Raw genomic sequence first — 18,440 nt, 5'->3', positions numbered from 1 at the left:
CCAAAGCTGGGATATATACACAGTCAAAACAAGTGAGTGGTAAGGAGTAGGAACTCTGAGATGCTGCTGGGTGGAGGCTACATCGATCCGGTTACTTTGGAAAATAAGTTGGCATTATTGGTAAAACTGAACACGTACCTTGTGACCCAGCAATTTTGCTTCCAGTGTAAGGTATAGAGAGATCTGTGCTCATTACAGTGTGCATTTTACACAGTATTCATGAAGACATGTCTATGAGTCCTGTATCTGTCTGCTTCCTATTGCTCTGATGAAATGCCAAGACTGAGTAACGTATAAGGAAAAGTGGTTCATTTAGGTTTTGGAGGCTCAAAGTCCAAATAATACTGCGCTGGTCCTGGTGAGGGCCTTCCTGACTGTATTGCCCAATCTGGATGGCATCATGGCAAGAGTACATGCAAGAGCAAGAAACTTCATGGCAACACTGGAAGCCAGACAGACTCATCTTTTTCTTTTATAACAGTTCTCTTGAGAAAACTGAGATCTAATGAGACCTCCTTAATCCTTTTCAAATGACCTTGTGCTGTACTGTTTAAAAGGTCCTACTACCTCTTACTATTAACACACCGAGGACCTTTGGAGGGCACACTTAAACCGTGTCAGAATCATAGCACATCCCTATAGCGAGAAATCCAGGGGAGTCTGCTTAAGAGTTATAAGGAATTTATTAGGATATAAATCAGAAAAGACAACTCACTAAACAGAACAGGTGAATCACGCAGGGTTCGGTAAGGCTGGACTCCTGTCCCACACTGCTCCTGCCACATGAGTCAGTCTGTACCATCCAAGCCCACAAGGGAGAAGAGCTATGTGCCTCTCAGGTCTTAATCCTAGCACTTGGGAGGGATCTCTGTGAGTTCGAAGCCAGCCTGGTCTACAGAGCGAGAGATCCAGGACAGGCACCAAAACTACATAGAGAAACCCTGTCTCCGGGGGTCGGGGTGGGGGGCCACGCCCCAGGTCATAGGTGGAAAGGTATCCACTACAAATCCCCAGATGGAACTCTAAAGTAACATCAACAGTTTAATGAATGTTCTGAGATTCATCAATAGAGCAGTGCGCTGAACTCTATGAGGAGGTAAGAATGAAACCTGGTGCAGATTAGCTTTGTCATCCTGGATCAGACTTCAGGAAGTCTAACACCAGGTGGTTCATTGTCAGCATATTTAAAACACACTACAAATTGGGAAAAGGTTTTCAGGCAACAATCAGTCCAGTCAGTCCAATTCCAGATGCTCAGTAACGCCTAAGGGGTGATTACATAGAAACTCCTTTACAAAGTTTGTGTGACCGTGAGGGTGGGTTCCATAGCTAGAAGACCTAGAATCCAGTGTGGTCTCTGACTGACAGTGTAGAGGTCAGCAGGCCATAAAGTTCACATAACATCTCCCCTAAAGATGGGCTACAGTCTAGGAGGGAAGAGTCTGGGATGATCAGTCTGAGGAATCTGGGTGAGGACTGTCCCTTCAGAGAACAGAAAGGTCACCAGATCCTTAAGAAGATCCACTCTCAGCTTTCTGAGTGGAATGTAGGCATTTGATTTTTGTCTCCTCCATTGAGGAGACACCCCTGCATGAGATCCTCTGTGGCCCCAACAATTAGTAACCCTCCATTTTCCCCTCTCCCCAGCCCCTGGCAGACACCATTGGACTTGTTAACTCTGTCATTTGGGGGGCAGTTTTATAGGTTCCTCATAGAAGTGGCATCATGTAGTAGTTGTCATTTGGGGACCAGATTATTTCACTTAGCATAGCTCCTCAAAGTTCAAGTGTGTTGCAGTTTCCTTCTTTTGGGAGGCTGAGTAGCTCATGGCCTCCTATGCTATTCTCTCATTGCCTGTGGGTTTTCTCATGTGTGTTGCTTTGTGAACAACGCTGCAGTGCACACAGGGTGCTAGTCTTTTCAAAATCTGATCTCAGGTCTTCTGGAGAGTAACCAGCCTCACACTCAGTCCTCCTGCCTTGACCTCCTGCATGCTCGGGGGTGGGGGGTAGGGGGAGTAGGGGGGGGGGGCGGGGGTGTATGGCTACAGTCCTGCAGGCTTCATCCTCCTTGGTTACTTGCTCTTTGCAACTTCGGTGATTCTAATTCTGGAGAAAAAGTATGACTGGTTTTGGATTTATTAATTTTGGAAGTGACATTAAAATGGTGTTACGTTAGCCAGGATACAGGGTAGGATGGCTTTTCATTTGTACCAGTCCTGTTTGCCTCTCAGGAGTGCCTTAGGCTTCCTTCTTTTGGTATCAGCCACCTCAAGGTTTTTGTTTTAGTCTTGTCTCTAAAACTGTTCTTGTGCCAGGCAGTGGGCCAGGAGGTGGTGGCACACGCCTTTAATCCCAGCATTTGGGAGTTCGAGGCCAGCCTGGTTTACAGAGTGAGTTTCAGCACAGACAGGGCTACACAGAGAAACCCTATGTCAAGAAGCCAAAAACCAAAACAACAATAACAAACTGTCTTGCAGCCATTTTTTCCATGTTAAGTTTGAACCTAAGTATTATCTATTCTCTGCATTATGAATAGTAGCTTTGTTTTACATTGCATTTTCTGTAATTATAGTTTTCTGTGAGAAAATTTTCTGTGAACAATTTTATTTTATAAAATGCTACTTAAGAATTTCCAGCTGGGTGGTGGTGGCGCACTCCTTTAATCCCAGCACTTGGGAGGCAGAGGCAGGTGGATCTCTGTGAGTTCGAGGCCAGCCTGGTCTACTGAGCGAGATCCAGGAAAGGTGCAAAGCTACACAGAGAAACCCTGTCTCGAAAAAACAAAAACAAAAACAAAAACAAAAACAAAAAAAGAATTTCCAGGGCTGGAGAGATGGCTTAGAGGTTAAGAGCCCCGACTGCTCTTCCAGAGGTCCCGAGTTCAATTCCCAGCACCCACATGATGGCTCACAACCATCTGTAATGAGATCTGGCACCCTCTCCTATGTACATAATAAGTAAATACATCTTTAAAAAAATTTCCAGATGTGACCAGGTGTGGTAGTGCACACCTTTAATTCAGGAGGCAGAGGCAGGTGGACTGAGTTTGAGGCCAGCCTGGTCTACAGAGCAAGTTCTAGGACAACCTGGGATACACAGAGAAACCCTGTCTTGAGAAACAAAAACAAACAGAAAAAAGGATTTCCAGATGTGTCCTGTAAGTGGAAGTAGAGTTTTGCTTTTGATAGCCAACTACTTCTGGGCCTCTAGCTCATGCTTTTGTTTCTCTAACGCTGATATCCTTAGCATTTGGTTGCACAGGTGAGGTTCTGGAGCAGTGAGTGTCCACAAGCCTCCGTGTTCTCAGAATCACTTGTGCCTCCCTTGCAGACTCTCTCTGTCTCTCTCTCACACACACATGCATGTGCATTTTAATTCATGTAAATATAGTAAATATATAGCTTGTAATATGCATATAGAAGTCAGTTCACAGAAACTTCCCTGATTACTGCTAAAATTATCATGTGGGATGTTTATTCCTTCGGGCTTCTGTTTCGATACCTTTTCCTTCTTTGTTCCCAGAGTCCATTTCTTACCCTGCAGTTTTACCCTTTCCTCATACCATGTAACCTTTTAAGTTGGGCTTTTTTCTACTTGCCATTGTGCCTTTGAGGTTTATCCATGTGTCAGCAGTTTTGCCTTCTTTATTGCTGAATACTGTGGCACACAAAGACATGCGGTGGTCAGTGTATCCTTTCACCAGTGGGTGGATAGCGCTGTTCTGTAACAGGAAACTTAAAGAGTCTTATTAATAAAACCCAAACCCGAGGCCAGTTATTGGGGTGAATCAGAGAAGCAGAACAAGCCACAGCTATCTCACCTTGCTAGTTCCTCAGGTGATCCTGTTTCCTCAGGCTGGAAGCTTCTGAGTCCTCCTCCTCCACATGAATCTCAGCTGAACTGTGTTGCTTCAAAGCCCGAATACTTCTCCAGCCAAATGCTTAACTAACTAAATGCTTAACCCTTAGTTCCTGGCCCTCACGCCTTATATACCTTTTTCTTTCTGCCCCCACTCCCTGGGATTAAAGGCGTGGGTCACCATGTTTAGCAGTTTCTAAAGTGGCCTTGAACTCAGAGATCTGGCTAGCTCTGCCTCCCAAGTGCTGGGATTAAAGGTGTGTACCATCACCGGCCAACTTCTGTTAGGGCTTACTCTTCCCATTTTCTAGCCACCATTTCTGGCTCTGTTCTAGTGGCTGTCTGTTCTCTGACCCCAGATATTTTTATTTCGGGGAACACACAATATTTCAGGGAACACAATACCCACCACACTGTTCCCTAACTTTTTTTTTTTTTTCCAAGACAGGGTTCCTCTGTGTAGCTTTGCGCCTTTCCTGGAACTCGCTTTGGAGACCAGGCTGGCCTCGAACTCACAGAGATCTGCCTGTCTCTGCCTCCCGAGTGCTGGGATTACAGGTGTGCGCCACCACCGCCCGGCCTTAACTTTTGTGGTTACATTTTCATACAGGGTTTTTATAGACATGCCTCTCCTCCCCCTCCCCCCCAGGGTTTCACGGTGTAGCCCTGGGTGTAGACCAGGCTGGCCTTGAACTCAGTGATCCACCTGTCTCTGCTGGGATTAAAGGGTGCATGCACCACCTTTACCTGGCTTACACATGTATTTTTACTTCTCTTGGAATAAGACTGCTGGTTTATATAGTAAGTATGTAGCAAGATTAGAAAAAGAACTGAAGAATTTTTTCCTTAAAGAGAAAACTAAAGCTGCATATAAGAAGCTGCCAAATTTGCCGAGAAAGTACCATTTTATATTAATCACTCATGAGTTTCAGTTCAGCATTTTTACTTAAATCATTTTTATTGTGTTTATATGTTTTAAAATTTCCTTTTACATTTGTTTTACGTGGTGTGTGTACATGCTACTGTGCATTGTGTAGAGGCCGGAGGACAGCTTGCAAGAGCTGTTTCTTGGGGTTGGGGATTGAATTCAAATTATCAGCCTTGGCAGCAAGGGTCCTTATCCACCAGATCATCTCACTGGCCCATGGATTTTTAAACTTTATAAAATGTGAAGCTGAGTCTGTTCTCTAGAAATATTTTATTAATCAGCCCTTTATCTAATAAATTACTAGTTTGAAACTTAAAGAATACCAGCCAAGCAGGGATAAGCTTCTAAATCTAAACAAATCATAGCCCAATTACTCAGAAAGCTCACTTGTTTTCTATCTATCTGGAAGAAAAAGGCTATTTTGATGGAAACTTTTGGATGTTTTTAAGCAAACCTCAGTAATTATTCTATGAAGATACAACTAAAACTGTTTCTCCTTCCTTCCTTCCTTCCTTCCTTCCTTCCTTCCTTCCTTCCTTCCTTCCTTCCTTCCTTTCCTCCCTCCCTCCCTCCTTCCTTCCTTCCTTTCTTCCTTCCTTCCTTCCTTCTCTTCTTTTGAGACAGCATCTCCCTGGGGTCCAGGCTGGCTTTGAATTTATATTCCTCTTGCCTCAGCCTGGCAAGTCCTGGGATTCACAGGATGTAGCAGGGATCTTAACAGGTCTTATTAATAAAAACAAACCTGAAGCTAGGTATTGTGGTGAACACTGGAAGATCAGAGATGCAGAACAAGCCACAGCCACCTCACTTTGCCAGTTCCTCAGCTGATCCTGTTTCCTCAGACTGGAAGCCTCTGAGTCCTCATCCAAATGAATCTCAGCTGAACTGCTGCTCAAAGCCTGAAAGCTTAACTGGCCTAAAAGCTTCTAGTTTCTGGTCCTCACGCCTTCCTTATATACCTTTCTGCCTCCTGCCATCACTTCATGGTATTAAAGGCTCTTATTACCACACCTGGCTGTTTCCAGTGTGGCCTTGAATTTATAGAGATCCAGGTGGATCTCTGCCTCTGGAATGCTAAGATTAAAGGTGTGTGTGCCACTATTTTCTGGCCTCTATATCTAGTGGCTGTTCTGTCCTCTGACCCCAGATAAGTTTATTAGGGTGCACAATATTTTGGGGAACACAATATCACCACATTTCCCCCTTTTTGTCTAAAATTAAAAAAAAATCTTATAACTAATATAAGAAAAACTATATCCAACAAGTATATACAATATAAACAGTCTTATTAAATAAAAAACACTGAGCCAAATGCAGAGTTAAAAGCCCAAGAGGTCAGAGCAGTAGCTAAGAGCTAAGACTAAAACGCTCTTACCCCTCGCTGCCGCTGCCATCCTTCCCCTCTGAAAGAGGCCTACTTCCTGTGTATCTGTCTTCTTATTGACTTTCTGTTCTGCCTTCTCATGGCTGTAAACCCAACCACATGACCTCCTCGTCACTGCCTGTCTATACAGACCTCCAGGTCTTCTATAGTTGGTATTGAGATTAAAGGCGTGTCTCCATGCTGGTGGTGTCCTTGAACACACAGAGATCTGCCTATCACGTGATCGGGATTAAGGGCGTGTGCTACCACTGCCAGACTTCTGCTATGGCTTGCTATTAGCTCTGACCCCCAGGTAACTTTATTAACATACAAATAAAATCACATTTCAGCACAAATAAAATATCGCCGTAAGATGTGTGTCATCATGCCTAGCTGTTTCCTTTTTTAATGTGACTAAAAAGTCCGTTAAATGTTAATGGTAGGTTTCTGTTGATTTACACAGGAAAACAATGAAGAATCGTTATATGGAACTCTATGACCTTAATAAAGATTTGCTAAACGGATATAAGATTCGATGTAACAACCACACAGAACTGCTAGGAAACCTGAAGGCGGTGAACCAGGCGATCCAGAGAGCAGGCCGTCTCCGTGGTGAGTCTTTCCCTGGCACCCTGATCGGCCTGCTATGTTTTGAAAGATGAGGATTATGAAGGTGGTGGCTGCATTATAGAAACTCACAGTGGGTCCTAAAGCAGCCTGCCTTCAACACCCCATAAACATCCCATAGCTGGTTACACCTGGGCTTCTCTCACTCAGACCTAGGGATTTAGTTTTGTCCAGACAGATTTTTTTAAAGAAATAAAGTCTTGTGGGGCACACCTTTAATTCCAGCACTTGGGAGGTAGAAGCAGGCAGATAGATCTCTTGTGAGTCCGAGGCCATCTAGTCTACAAAGTGAGTTCCAGGACAGCCAGAGTTACATAAAGAGACCTTGTCTCAAAAAAGAAAATGAAGCCAGGTATTGGTGGCGCACGCTTTAATCCCAGCACTGGGGAGGCAGAGGCAGCCAGATCTATGTGAGTTCAAGGCCAGCCTGGTCTACAAAAATCGAGGTCAGGACAGCCAGAGCTGTTACACAGAAAAACCCTGTGTCAAAATAAAAAAGAAAGAAAATGAAACCAAAAGAAATAAAGCCCTGAGTTCCTTTTCTAAGGTCTTGCTGTAGCTGCTAAAGTTGTGGTTCCCTGAGGAGGTGGGAGAAGGGCAGGGAGGCGGAACTGGGGTTGGTATGTAAAATGAAAAAATTTTAATAAATAAATATATTTTTTTAAAAAGGGGGTTGGGGATTTAGCTCAGTGGTAGAGTGCTTGCTTAGCAAGCGCAAGGCCCTGGGTTCGATCCTCAGCTCCACAGGAAAAAAAAAAAAGTGAAAAAAAAAAAGTTGTGGTTCTCAACATGTGGGTGGCAACCCCTTCCACAGGGGTTGCGTATCAGATATTTACATTATGATTCATAGCAGTAGCAAATTAGTTATGAAGTAGCAGATCAATAGTTTTATGGTTGGGGCTCACCACAGCACGAGGAACCGTTTTAAAGAGCGCAGCACTAAGAAGGTTGAGAACCATCGTTCTAAAGGAAAAGTTAGTGTTCATCGACTGGAGCCATAGAGCCTAGTGTGGGGTCATCATAAGAACCACTGTGCAGTTGGTTTCCTGGGGCAAAGCACCCGTGGAAACGGACTCTTAAGAGGCAAGGCTCAGTAGTCCACGGGACAGCGTAGGAATCTGTAAAGTCCATGCAGCTCACAGGCTCTTTTCTCCCATTATGTTGGTGATTCTTTTGGGTGGTTTTTAGTTTTACTTTGTCGGTCATACATGCAACAGCTGTAATTTTCCCGGGAAATTCTGTTCTTTCTCGAATATTTTCTCCTAAGATTCAGCAGGGGACTATTGTTTCTCAAGTCTCTTATCTGGAATTACTAACTACAACTCCTAATCCTGGGAACTTTTCTGACTCAACAGAGGTAATTAGGTACATGTGAGAAAACAATACGTGAACCATTAACCATGTTTCACAGTTCTGGAAAGGAGAGAGTAAGGCATGCGTACACAGAATAAGGAAAAAGCCTCAGGAATACAAGCATATAGAATCAATGATAGGATCTAATATGATCCAGTGAGAAAATGCAATGTAAAATATGGGATGGAGACATCCATCTTTACCATACACAGGAGCTGATACTGGTGTAGTGTAGTGGGATAGAAAAGAGTGCTTTATCAAAGTCTGCCTTTTACAGAGACTGAGACATGGGACCCTCTTGCAGAAAAGGGAACTGTGTGAAAACATATCTTGCAGACTTGAAAGAATTGTCTGGGGCTGGAGAGATGGCTCAGAGGTAAAGAGCACCGACTGCTCTTCCAGAGGTCCTGAGTTCAATTCCCAGTACTCATGTGGTGGCTCACAACCATCTGTAATGAGATCTGGCGCCCTCTTCTGTATACAAAATAAACAAACAAATCTTAAAAAATAAGTATTGTCTGGGTATGAATATTGTTGTCCTTAAAGCATTGTGCCCATGTCTTACTTTTTAACATTGTAACCACAAGTAGCTGCCAGCTGACATAATTGCTGTGAGAGCAGAATGTGTCTAGCTCGATATTTAGTGAAGCCTGCAAAAATGCTGAACTCTATGACTAGAATAAGATTATGTAACGGTTGGGAAAGTGTATTTGGGGAAGAATAAAGGGGAACAGTGGGGCCTCTCATATTGATTACAATGTATTTCTTTTCTTTTTTCTTTTTTTTGGGGGGGCGGTTTCGAGACAGGGTTTCTCTGTGTAGCTTTGCACCTTATCTAGATCTTGCTCTGTAGACCAGGCTGGCCTCAAACTCAGAGAGATCCACCTGGCTCTGCCTCCCGAGTAGTGCTGGGATTAAAGGCGTGGGCCACCACCGCCCGGCTACAATGTATTTCTTAAAAGTCAAAACTAGGAGCCAAGTCAGGCGATGGTGGCACACGAACACCTTTAATTCCAGCACTGGAAGCAGAGGCAGGCGGAACTCTGAGTTCGAGGCCAGCCTGGTCTACAGAGTGAAATCCAGGACAGGCTCCAAAGCTACAGAGAAACCCTGTCTTGAAAAACCAAAACCAAAACAGAATTAATAATAATAATAACAATAAAAATAAAAACCCAGGAGCCAATAGTAAAGCTGTCCATGGAACCCTGGTAGAAAGACTGTTAAAGTGTAATTGAAGACAGCTCAAGCCACTTGGAGCCGCTTGAGTGCAATCCACTTGGTGGTCAGAATTTCTCCTTGAGCAGTCATCCCTTCCCCGCCTCAGGACCTGAACCTGAGCCAAGGCTGGACCCCGACAGTTTATAATCTCCAAAGGAAGTAAATAGCTTAAGTAAGAAAAACGAAACAAAACAACAAAAAACCTGACTGAAAATTGAGGAGGCAAGCCGTTTGGCGTTTGGAAGTGCAGGGAACAGCAGGCCAAACCACAGGAGGCAGAAATACAGCCAGAGAGCCGCTGCTGTTGGGAATCAGTGCTTCAACCTCTCAGGTCGGCTTTGCTAGGAGTGGGGGAGCTATGACTCGTTTCTGCAGACTTGCTTCTCTAAGTTCTCTTTTCTGGAGTAACACGTTAGTAACTCATGTAACTCTTTTCTACCTTGGTTTTATGCTGTTTTCAAACTGCCCTTTAATTTCTTTCTTTTTTTCTTTCCCAGTTGAGACAGGATCTCACTATGTAGTTCTGGCTGTCCTGGAACTCGATCTGTAGACCTGGCTGGCCTCAAACTCAGAGATCTGTTTCTGCCTCCCAAGTGCTAGGGTGAAAGGTATGAGCCACTAATCCTGGCTTAACTTTTAATTTCCCTTTTGGGACACACTGACTAGATTTTTTTTTTTTTAAATACAGTTGGAAAGCCGAAGAACCAGGTGATCAATGCTTGTCGGGATGCCATTCGAAGCAACAATATCAACACACTCTTCAGAATCATGCGGGTGGGAACTGCTCCTTCATAGGGAGCAAGACCAAGAAGGAAGCTCCTGCAGAGGTCCATGTCTGGAAATCCAGGCCAATTGGCTCCCCGTCGCATCCTGGTGGGTCCAGGCTGCTAAGAATGAAAACCATGATGACTTACATAACGAACGGCAGGTGTTCCATCTGAAAGTCGGTCTCCTTTCTTTTGACATCCATAGGACTGTTGCTGATTTGTATGAAATAGTGTGACTACCTTAAAATATCAGGGTGTCAGAGTTTAGCTTGTTCTTATATAAAGTTAGTGTATGAATTTATCTCCTTCCCCCTTGATATTGTAAGTGAATTTTAAAATTTGAAATGGAGTATTTACTTTTTCATTAAAAATAAAAGATGATGGTCCTTGTTGTTGATTATAAATTATCGCCATAACAGAAATGCACAAAACATCTTTATTTTGTGGGCAAAACCAAAAATACAGACATTCAAAAGTTTTAATCATTCCAAAGGTGTGTGTAAACAAATTTATATTAAGGAAAAACAAATATCAAGGCGGCTGTCAGTTGGGGTAGCATTAGCTGGAATACAGATCTCCAAAGGCATCACTGGCTGCTTGTTTTGATTCATACGGACCCTGAAAGAGACTTGCTTAAGGAACCACTCAGGCAACTATGTCATTCTTGTATGGAGTGGTGGCCTTTATTGCTCCCTCAGAGCCCTGCCTGCAAGGCTGCCCCAGGATCTTGTATTTGTCTCTACCCAAGGAGAAAGGGAAGAGAGGACAAAGAGGAGCCATGCTTCCTAAAACAGTGCAGGGTAGACACATTGACACTCAAAGTGGTTATCACAGGACGAGATTTCAGCTGACCATTGTGTTTTTCAACATAGTTTGAATTTCTCAACAATGAATATGCATATTTATATAATCTGAAAAGATAGAAAGCTGTTATCTTTGGAGGGAAGTTCACCTTGAGGAAAAGGAGTTACAAGAACTGTTAAGTTCACAGCTGGACACAGAGGTGTATGTACTTCTGTAATATTAGCAGTTGGGGGATAGAGTATACAGAGACCCTTCTCAAAACACCAATAAATAAGAAAGCAAAATAAAAAAGAATTAGAGGCTCACTATTAAGAACTAAAAGAGACATGCCATTGTCACAAAAACAGCATAGCTTTGATTAAAAGGAGGTACCAAGAGTCCACATTCCTCTTTTGCCCTCTGCCCAAAGCAGCAATCAGTTAGGATCAAGAATGGAGCAGAGTTCACGAGGTGAGCAAGTTCACTGTGCAAATACGACAGTGTACTTGAACAAACAAGGCAGAAGCTTTCAGGCTTCCAATGAGTACACGTTAAAATACTCTGTATTCAATAGCCTTAGTTTACGTAATAGAACTTCTTTATTCTATAACTTTTATAACTTTGACTTATAACAACACTTTACATTGTATAACTGTACAAAAATATTTCCCTTCAAGTTATTTTCAAAATTTTTTAAAAACTTTCTGAAATTTTTGTTAAAAACTAAGACACACACACATTGGCTCAGGCCCTCACACTTAGGATTGTCATCATCATCATCACTGCTTTCCCTTATGTGTCCTGTTGTACGGTGGTCTTCAGAGGAAGTAACACCCACACAAGTGTCAGCCCCCGGAGCCAAGCCTTCCTCTGGAATACCTTTGAAGAACATGCCTGAAGCCACATGGAAGTTAGCGCCTTAACAGCAGTGCACCCTGAGCAGCTAGTGTGTAGTGGGCACACACAGTGACAGCCTGCAATCAACTGTTCTTTGCACAGCTCCATGGCTGTACTCTCATGCAGCAGCAGCAGCACAGGTGGCCTGTTTATCACCATGACCATGCGTGGTTTGGAGTATAGGAATCTTTCAGCTCCACTGTAGACTTAGGGGCCCACTGTCATATGCCATTTTTCTCAATGAAACATCAATAATGCAGCACATGACAAATGAAAAGCAGCAATCTGTAGGTCCTATTGTTCTTGCAGGCCTGGAGGCTCTGCAAAGACATAGGGTCCTTCAGGATCCTTTCTGTTCAGGCATTTCAACTCAGTCTTGTAAAGGTCCTGTTGTGCTGACAGACCATAAGCATATGGGGATGAAGGGGAGAGTTTAAGATTCAGCCACAGGTCTCCAGAACAGTTTCCTGGGTGGTGCTGAATAACGTAAGAGACACATGCTTTGGCTCACAGAATGCTTCATTTTCTAGCACTTTTCCCTGGGTCTTCCTGGAGTTAATCCAATGACAAAATGTTAGCTAAACTCATTCTTTCTCCCCCACTCGTGAGAACACCCCCAAACTAAGGAGTTGGATGTAGTAGTACATCCGTGTAATCCTGCCACATAGGAACCTGAGGCAGGAGGACCTTGAGTTTAAGGTCAGCCTGGCCTGCAGAGCTGAGTACCCAGTTTAGGAAACAAAAACAAAAACACAAACAAAAAAAAGAATTAACCCATAGCAAGAAAAGTATTCGTAGTCCTACTTGAGGTTTATAATGCTGTGGAGTCCAACACAGCATACATGGACAATGCCTATCACCTCTGGCATGAGAAACTAGATCTGGATAGTCTTGGGTTTTGTACTTTTTTGAAACAGGACTTGCTATGTAGCTAGCCTAGCTGTCCTGGAACTCACTCTGTAGACCAGGCTAGCCTCAAACTCAGAGATCTGCCTGCCTCTGCCTCCCAAGTGCTGGGATAAAGACATGGGCCACCACTCGCAGCTCTTTGTTTTTGAGATAAGGTCTACTATTGCCCAGACTGGCCTTGAACTAACTGTGCAGCTGAGGATAGTCTTGACCTCTTGATCTTCTTGCTTCTACCTCTTGGTCCAATTAGAGTTGTCTGGATATTCTCATCTCGTTATTAAAAAATTACTTTATGATTAATATCAAACACCTAAAACTTGTAAGTATCCATTAGGCTATGAGTGTTAAATGTGTTTTACTCAATGGGGCAAAGAAAACAAACTGAAGCCCATCAATGTAAAAAACAGATGATGTAGTGGGAGCTGTTTGAACCATGCCCTGAAGCACCGCCCCTAGTGAGGTAGCAGGTAACTGGTACACCTGCCTATGACCTTGAGGTACATGCCCCCTGGGGCGTGGCCTGTGTGTGTGTGTGTGTGTGTGTGTGTGTGTGTGTGTAGGTTATCCTTAAGACCTGGGATGCATGTACTTGGCTCTCTCTTCACTACATCATGGTTTTAGATGCTGGGACGGACCAGGGCAAAGCTCTCCAGAGAACAGCATTGGACCGTGCCTCACCCTTCCAGGATCCTGCGACAAATTCCTTTATTCTGTCTTGTGAGTTAACACCCAAATAAATTCCTTTGACCATTAAGCAGACTCCATGGATTGCTAGCAATATAATCCCAATAAGATGGTATTTGGATAGTTTTAAGACATGAAAGAGAAGTGTGAAGGAGAAATTTAAAGGTCCAGTGCTTTTCCTATTAATAAGTAAAGTCCACACTGAAATCTGCAAGGATAGTCAGAAATGGAGAAAGCAGCAAACAGATATGGGGTGGGGTGGGGCAAGAACATCTGGCAGCCATTGTGTGTACCCCACAGTGGGAAGAGCTGTGTCACAGCCCCTGGAGCACAGCAGGAGAAAGAACGGAAGGAAATGAGGGCTTCTTGTGATTTTGACTCAGCCTCTTAGCGCTAGCCTTTCAAAAGGAAGGAAAAGGCAACAAGCTTTATACCTGGCCTGCCAACATGTAGGAAGACATCACTGCAGGCTAGACTCGTAGAAGCCACAGTTCCAGGTCTGGAAGGCAGTAGACCAGTGGTTCTCAATCTTCCTAGTGCTGCAACCTCTTAACACATTGCTCATGGTATGCTGACCCCAACCTTTAAATTATTTTCGTTGCTACTTCATAACTGTAATTTTGCTACTGTTATGAACTGTAATGTAAATATCTGATATGCAGGATATCTGACATGTGACCTCTGTGAAAGGGTTGTGATCCACTGCAGTAGACACCTGAGAGTAAATAAATAGGGCAGTAACCAGCCTGCCTTTCTTGGCCACGTAATTCCCAAGGCCATGTTAGTTTTCAGCCACATCTTTCAAAAGCCCCACTACCCATCCGAGTCTACACCCTGAGAGTCAGGGTGGAGCTCGGCCCACAGTGGGGAGCAGTGTAGTGACTGAAGCTGGGCCACAGCACTCAGGCTCAACATGACAGGTTACACATGCTTCTACAACCACATATGAGTGAAAAGGAAATCACTGGGATGCTGATAAACCTTGAGGGCTCTGTGCTAAGTGAAACAAGCCAATTATGAAGGGATAAATACTGTATGATTCACTTAAGAGGCAAAGAGTGCCTTCTCTTAATAGAGAAGAGGCAGTAGCCAGTGAGACTGACTGTTCAAAGGGCACGGAATTTCACTTTGGGGAGACAGAGAACATCTGGATGTGGACGGCAGTGATGGGAGCTTTGGAGTACTGTCAGTGTGCTCAATTCCACAGATGTATATACACACAAGAACTGGTGGCCCTGGTGACTCATGCCTATAATTCCAGCACTTGGAGGTTGGGGTGGAAGATCAGTAGTTCAGAGCTAGCCTGGGCTACATACTAAAACCCCGTCAAAAGAAAAACAAAACAAAAAACCTCAAACTAAAAAATAAAAAAGTTATCCTGCTACATTTTGTTATATATATTTTACCACAAGAAAAAAAAAATCACCAAAGTTAGAAGTTGCTAAGGCGGTCACTGTAGAACCAAAAGAATTCAATGGGGGTTGGGGGGAGGGGCTTAAAAAACAAACCAACCAAGGATAAGTACATACCTGGAGGCCAATGTCTAGGTTGAGGACAATCATGAGTTCCATAAATGGGATGACCAAGATTTGTTTTGTTTTGGGGTCTCACTGTATAGACCACACTGACCAGTTTACTGGGGTCCTCCTTCCTCTGCCCCCCAAGGCTGCATTACAGGTGTGCAGCTGCACAGCCAGTAAGGACAGCCTGTTAGAAGGCCCTGTTAGCCTGCATGCTTTCTTTCCTGCACTCCACGAAGACCCCAGGTTTCCCAGCACTGATGAATGCCAGCTGGCTTTGCCCAATCTTATTACTCATAATAGACGAATGCAAAGTCCCAGAAACCACTTCTGTTTGGGAAGGTTTTCTGTTGCTCTAGGCTTCTGTGGTTAATGTGCTTCACAAATTTCAGAGTTTCTCTATCTCTGTAGACCAATGCCAGAGAATTGTTTTCTGGATTCACTAGGAGCAGCTGAAACAGGAAACATGAGACACATCAGAATGCAGAGCTCATTCTCAGCTCTGCAACGACTCACCACAGGCGGTTTCCACAGCAAGGATTTAAGCTGGGGATGAATGAGGCAGCCTTTTAAAGATCCTTCATTAGGAGATAAGCTTTTCTCTGTCAAGACATTTCCAACAGGCTTTTCCTCACTAGCAACACTCAGAAGAGGTTTTGCCCAATGCATTTTTCCCCAACTATCTAGAAAGATGAATGGGCATAAGCCTCTTAATCATAGGTTGTCAATAAGGTATAATACTTGGTGATTTTCCTTTCAAAGCTTTACTGAATGCTGAGTATTTTTTTTTTTTTTTTTTTAATTAGAGCCACAAGGCAGGCCAATGTGGATTTATCAGCTAAAAACACTGGCTGAGGTAATAAATTTTGTATTTCTTGCTAGCCATGGTGGCTCACACCTGTAACCTCAGCACTTGTTTGGTGGAGGCAGGCACATTGCTGTGGAAAGTATGAAGCTAGCCTGGGTGAACTAGTGAGCTGTAGGACAGCTTGGGCCATATAGTCAGACCCTGCCTCAAAAAAAACAAAATGAAAACCATTAAGAAAATAAATTATCCTGTGTCTTAAGAACAGACTTTTTCAAGAGCTGGGAAGGAGAACCTGCTATGAGAAGGAGCCACTCACCTCTTCATCTTCACCTTTGGCGATGTAGGAGGTAAAGCCGCCATACTCTGGCTCCCAGCCTGACAAAGGAAAGACAGACAGCACTGCGCTCACACTGCAAGCACACTAGCTGCTGAACATAAGGGCTCTGGGACTTCTGTGCTGCGTCCAGCATCTGCTGTCATGGGCTCCCTTTCCTTTACATGCCTCATTTCCCGGACAGCTGAACTTGGGAACACAGGCTTACTAATTAACAGCGAATGAGAAAATTAAAGGAACTGAATGTTAGATAACTGGAAGGGCAATCAGATTAAAAAATTACAGACCCTGTGGTTGTGCTGGAGATTAAGGAGAAAAAATAAGGTATGGTCTACCTTTCCATACCCAGATATAAATCTGATTTTGGGGACACTGAAATTCACGACCCCCAACGTCCTTTAGAACCGTGAGAGCATGGCCACAGAAAAGTACTTAGGAGTTGGATCAGCTGGAGAGAGTCCCCCTGGAGAGCCTGCCTGAACTAAGGAGACACCTCGTTATCTTCCTACCTTCACAGCCACAGTAGAGAAACAGGTCCAAGGCAAATTCAGTCTTGCTGTTGTCATGGACTAAAGTGTAGTGACCAGTCTTCCAACGCCTCAGCTCCCCCTGGCACATGGGAACACCTGATTCTAAGAAAAAACAAAAGGACGCCCAGCAGATTTTGTACAACTCTGATACAAATGCAGGACTACAAGGGAGTGCTGATTAGGGATGACAGGACACCATGTGGGAACCATTCCCACAATCCTTCAGCTGGCCTGCAGGCCCAAAGTCTTGTGACAGTCAGCAGTTATCACGTCTTATTATTTAGTGGGGGGAATGTTGACTTTCAGTCTCTCTCTCCTTTCTGGTCTCTATTATGATCTCTCCACTCTCATCTGAAACCCTCTAGTAGCATGCCTGCAAGGGTTCCCCCTCTCCCACCTCCATTCCCTGAGGCCCGGCCCTCACTTCTTAAGTCAGAACCCAGCTTAGCTCTTTCCTGCTGATCTCCAATCCTTTATCAGCTGCAGATACCTAGAAACATCTCTCCCAGGGACCCCGTGGCCACACCTGTTCCACTATCCTCCTTGTTCTCCATTACGATCTTTCCATTCTTACCCTCAAACCCTGCAGCACCTGCTTGCAAGAGCCCCTCCCCCACCACACCTCCAACTCCCTGGGGACCCTGCCCTAGCTCGTTCCCACAGTTCCTCTCAGCCTTTTCTCCTAAGCACACTCTACCAGGGAATCCACAGCCACACCACTTTCCTAAGGTCCAGAGAGGGCAACAGAAGCCAAGGAATGGAACACCCACCCAAAGACAAGACAGCAGCAGCACCTAGAATGATCTCAACCATCCGAACTCCAGATGCCTAGACACCAGCACAAGAAGATAAACATGGAGAGCCAAGACAAAATGCCTGCACCAGAACCCAGGAACCCTACTACAGGAGGCCCCGTGAGAGACAAGACAGCTGAAACACAGACAAGGACTTCAAGACAGCAATACAAATATGTTCAAGGACCTTCAAGAGAACATGAATAAATGTGAAGTCTGAGACAACACAAAGAAACCGTGGAAAGAAATAATAAAAACAGTTCAAGACATGAAAGTTGAAATAGAATCACTAAAGAAAAATCAATCTTGGGCTGGAGAGATGACTCAGCTGTTATAGGCTAGGCTCACAACCAAAAATACAAGAAAACTCAATCTGAAAAACTGGAAATGAAAAACTTAGGAAGTCAAACAAAAACCTCAGCGATAAGCCTCAACAACAGAGTACAAGAAATGAAATTGAGAATCTCTCAGGCCCTGAAAACAAGGTAGAAGAAACGGATATTTCAAAGAAAATGTTGAATTAAAAAAAAAAAAAATCCAGGGAAAAAATGTCCCAACATAAAGAAGGAAATGCCAATAAAGGTAGAAGAAGCATATAGAATGCCAAATAAACAGGACCAGGCAAATTCCACATCACACATAATAATCAAAACACTAAATCTATAGATGAAAGAAAAAATATAAAAAACTTCAAGAGAGCCAGGCGGTGGTGGCGCATGCCTTTAATCCCAGCACTCGGGAGTCAGAGCCAGGTGGATCTGTGAGTTCAAGGCCAGCCTGGACTACAGAGTGAGTTCTAGGAAAGGCGCAAAGCTACACAGAGAAACTCTGTCTCAAAAACAAACCAAAAAACCCCAAAAACCAAACCAAACCAAACCAAACCAAACCAAACCAAACAAAAACCACCAAAAAACAAAAAACAAAAACAAAAAAACCCAAAAACAAACAAACAAAACCCCAAAAACTTCAAGAGAAAAGACAAAGCAACATATAAGGGCAGACCCATTAGAATAACACCTGACTTATCAATGAAGACTGTAAAAGCCAGAAGGGCCTGAATGGATG

General features: G+C 43.9%; 2 protein-coding genes across 2 annotated transcripts in view; one reads left to right on the top strand and one right to left on the bottom strand.

The window, feature by feature from the left end:
- Positions 1-10,492, top strand: part of Bbs2 (Bardet-Biedl syndrome 2) — a 40,809-nt gene extending 30,317 nt beyond the window's left edge. Inside the window, exons 16-17 of the mRNA XM_036188220.1 lie at positions 6,615-6,763; positions 10,038-10,492. Coding sequence (XP_036044113.1) covers positions 6,615-6,763; positions 10,038-10,144 — 256 coding nt within the window. The 3' untranslated portion in view covers positions 10,145-10,492. The remainder of the gene's footprint in view (positions 1-6,614; positions 6,764-10,037) is intronic.
- A 4,278-nt stretch (positions 10,493-14,770) lies between these two features.
- The window catches only part of Ogfod1 (2-oxoglutarate and iron dependent oxygenase domain containing 1), a 29,926-nt gene continuing 26,256 nt past the window's right edge, over positions 14,771-18,440 (bottom strand). Inside the window, exons 11-13 of the mRNA XM_036189164.1 lie at positions 16,561-16,683; positions 16,034-16,092; positions 14,771-15,361 (exon numbers count right to left, since the gene is read on the bottom strand). Of these exons, the coding sequence (XP_036045057.1) occupies positions 15,200-15,361; positions 16,034-16,092; positions 16,561-16,683 (344 nt within the window). The 3' untranslated portion in view covers positions 14,771-15,199. The remainder of the gene's footprint in view (positions 15,362-16,033; positions 16,093-16,560; positions 16,684-18,440) is intronic.

Source organism: Onychomys torridus, chromosome 5 (genome assembly GCF_903995425.1).
Source record: "Onychomys torridus chromosome 5, mOncTor1.1, whole genome shotgun sequence".
In the NCBI taxonomy this organism is placed as follows: domain Eukaryota; kingdom Metazoa; phylum Chordata; class Mammalia; order Rodentia; family Cricetidae; genus Onychomys; species Onychomys torridus.
This window is presented reverse-complemented; position numbering and strand designations above follow the sequence as displayed.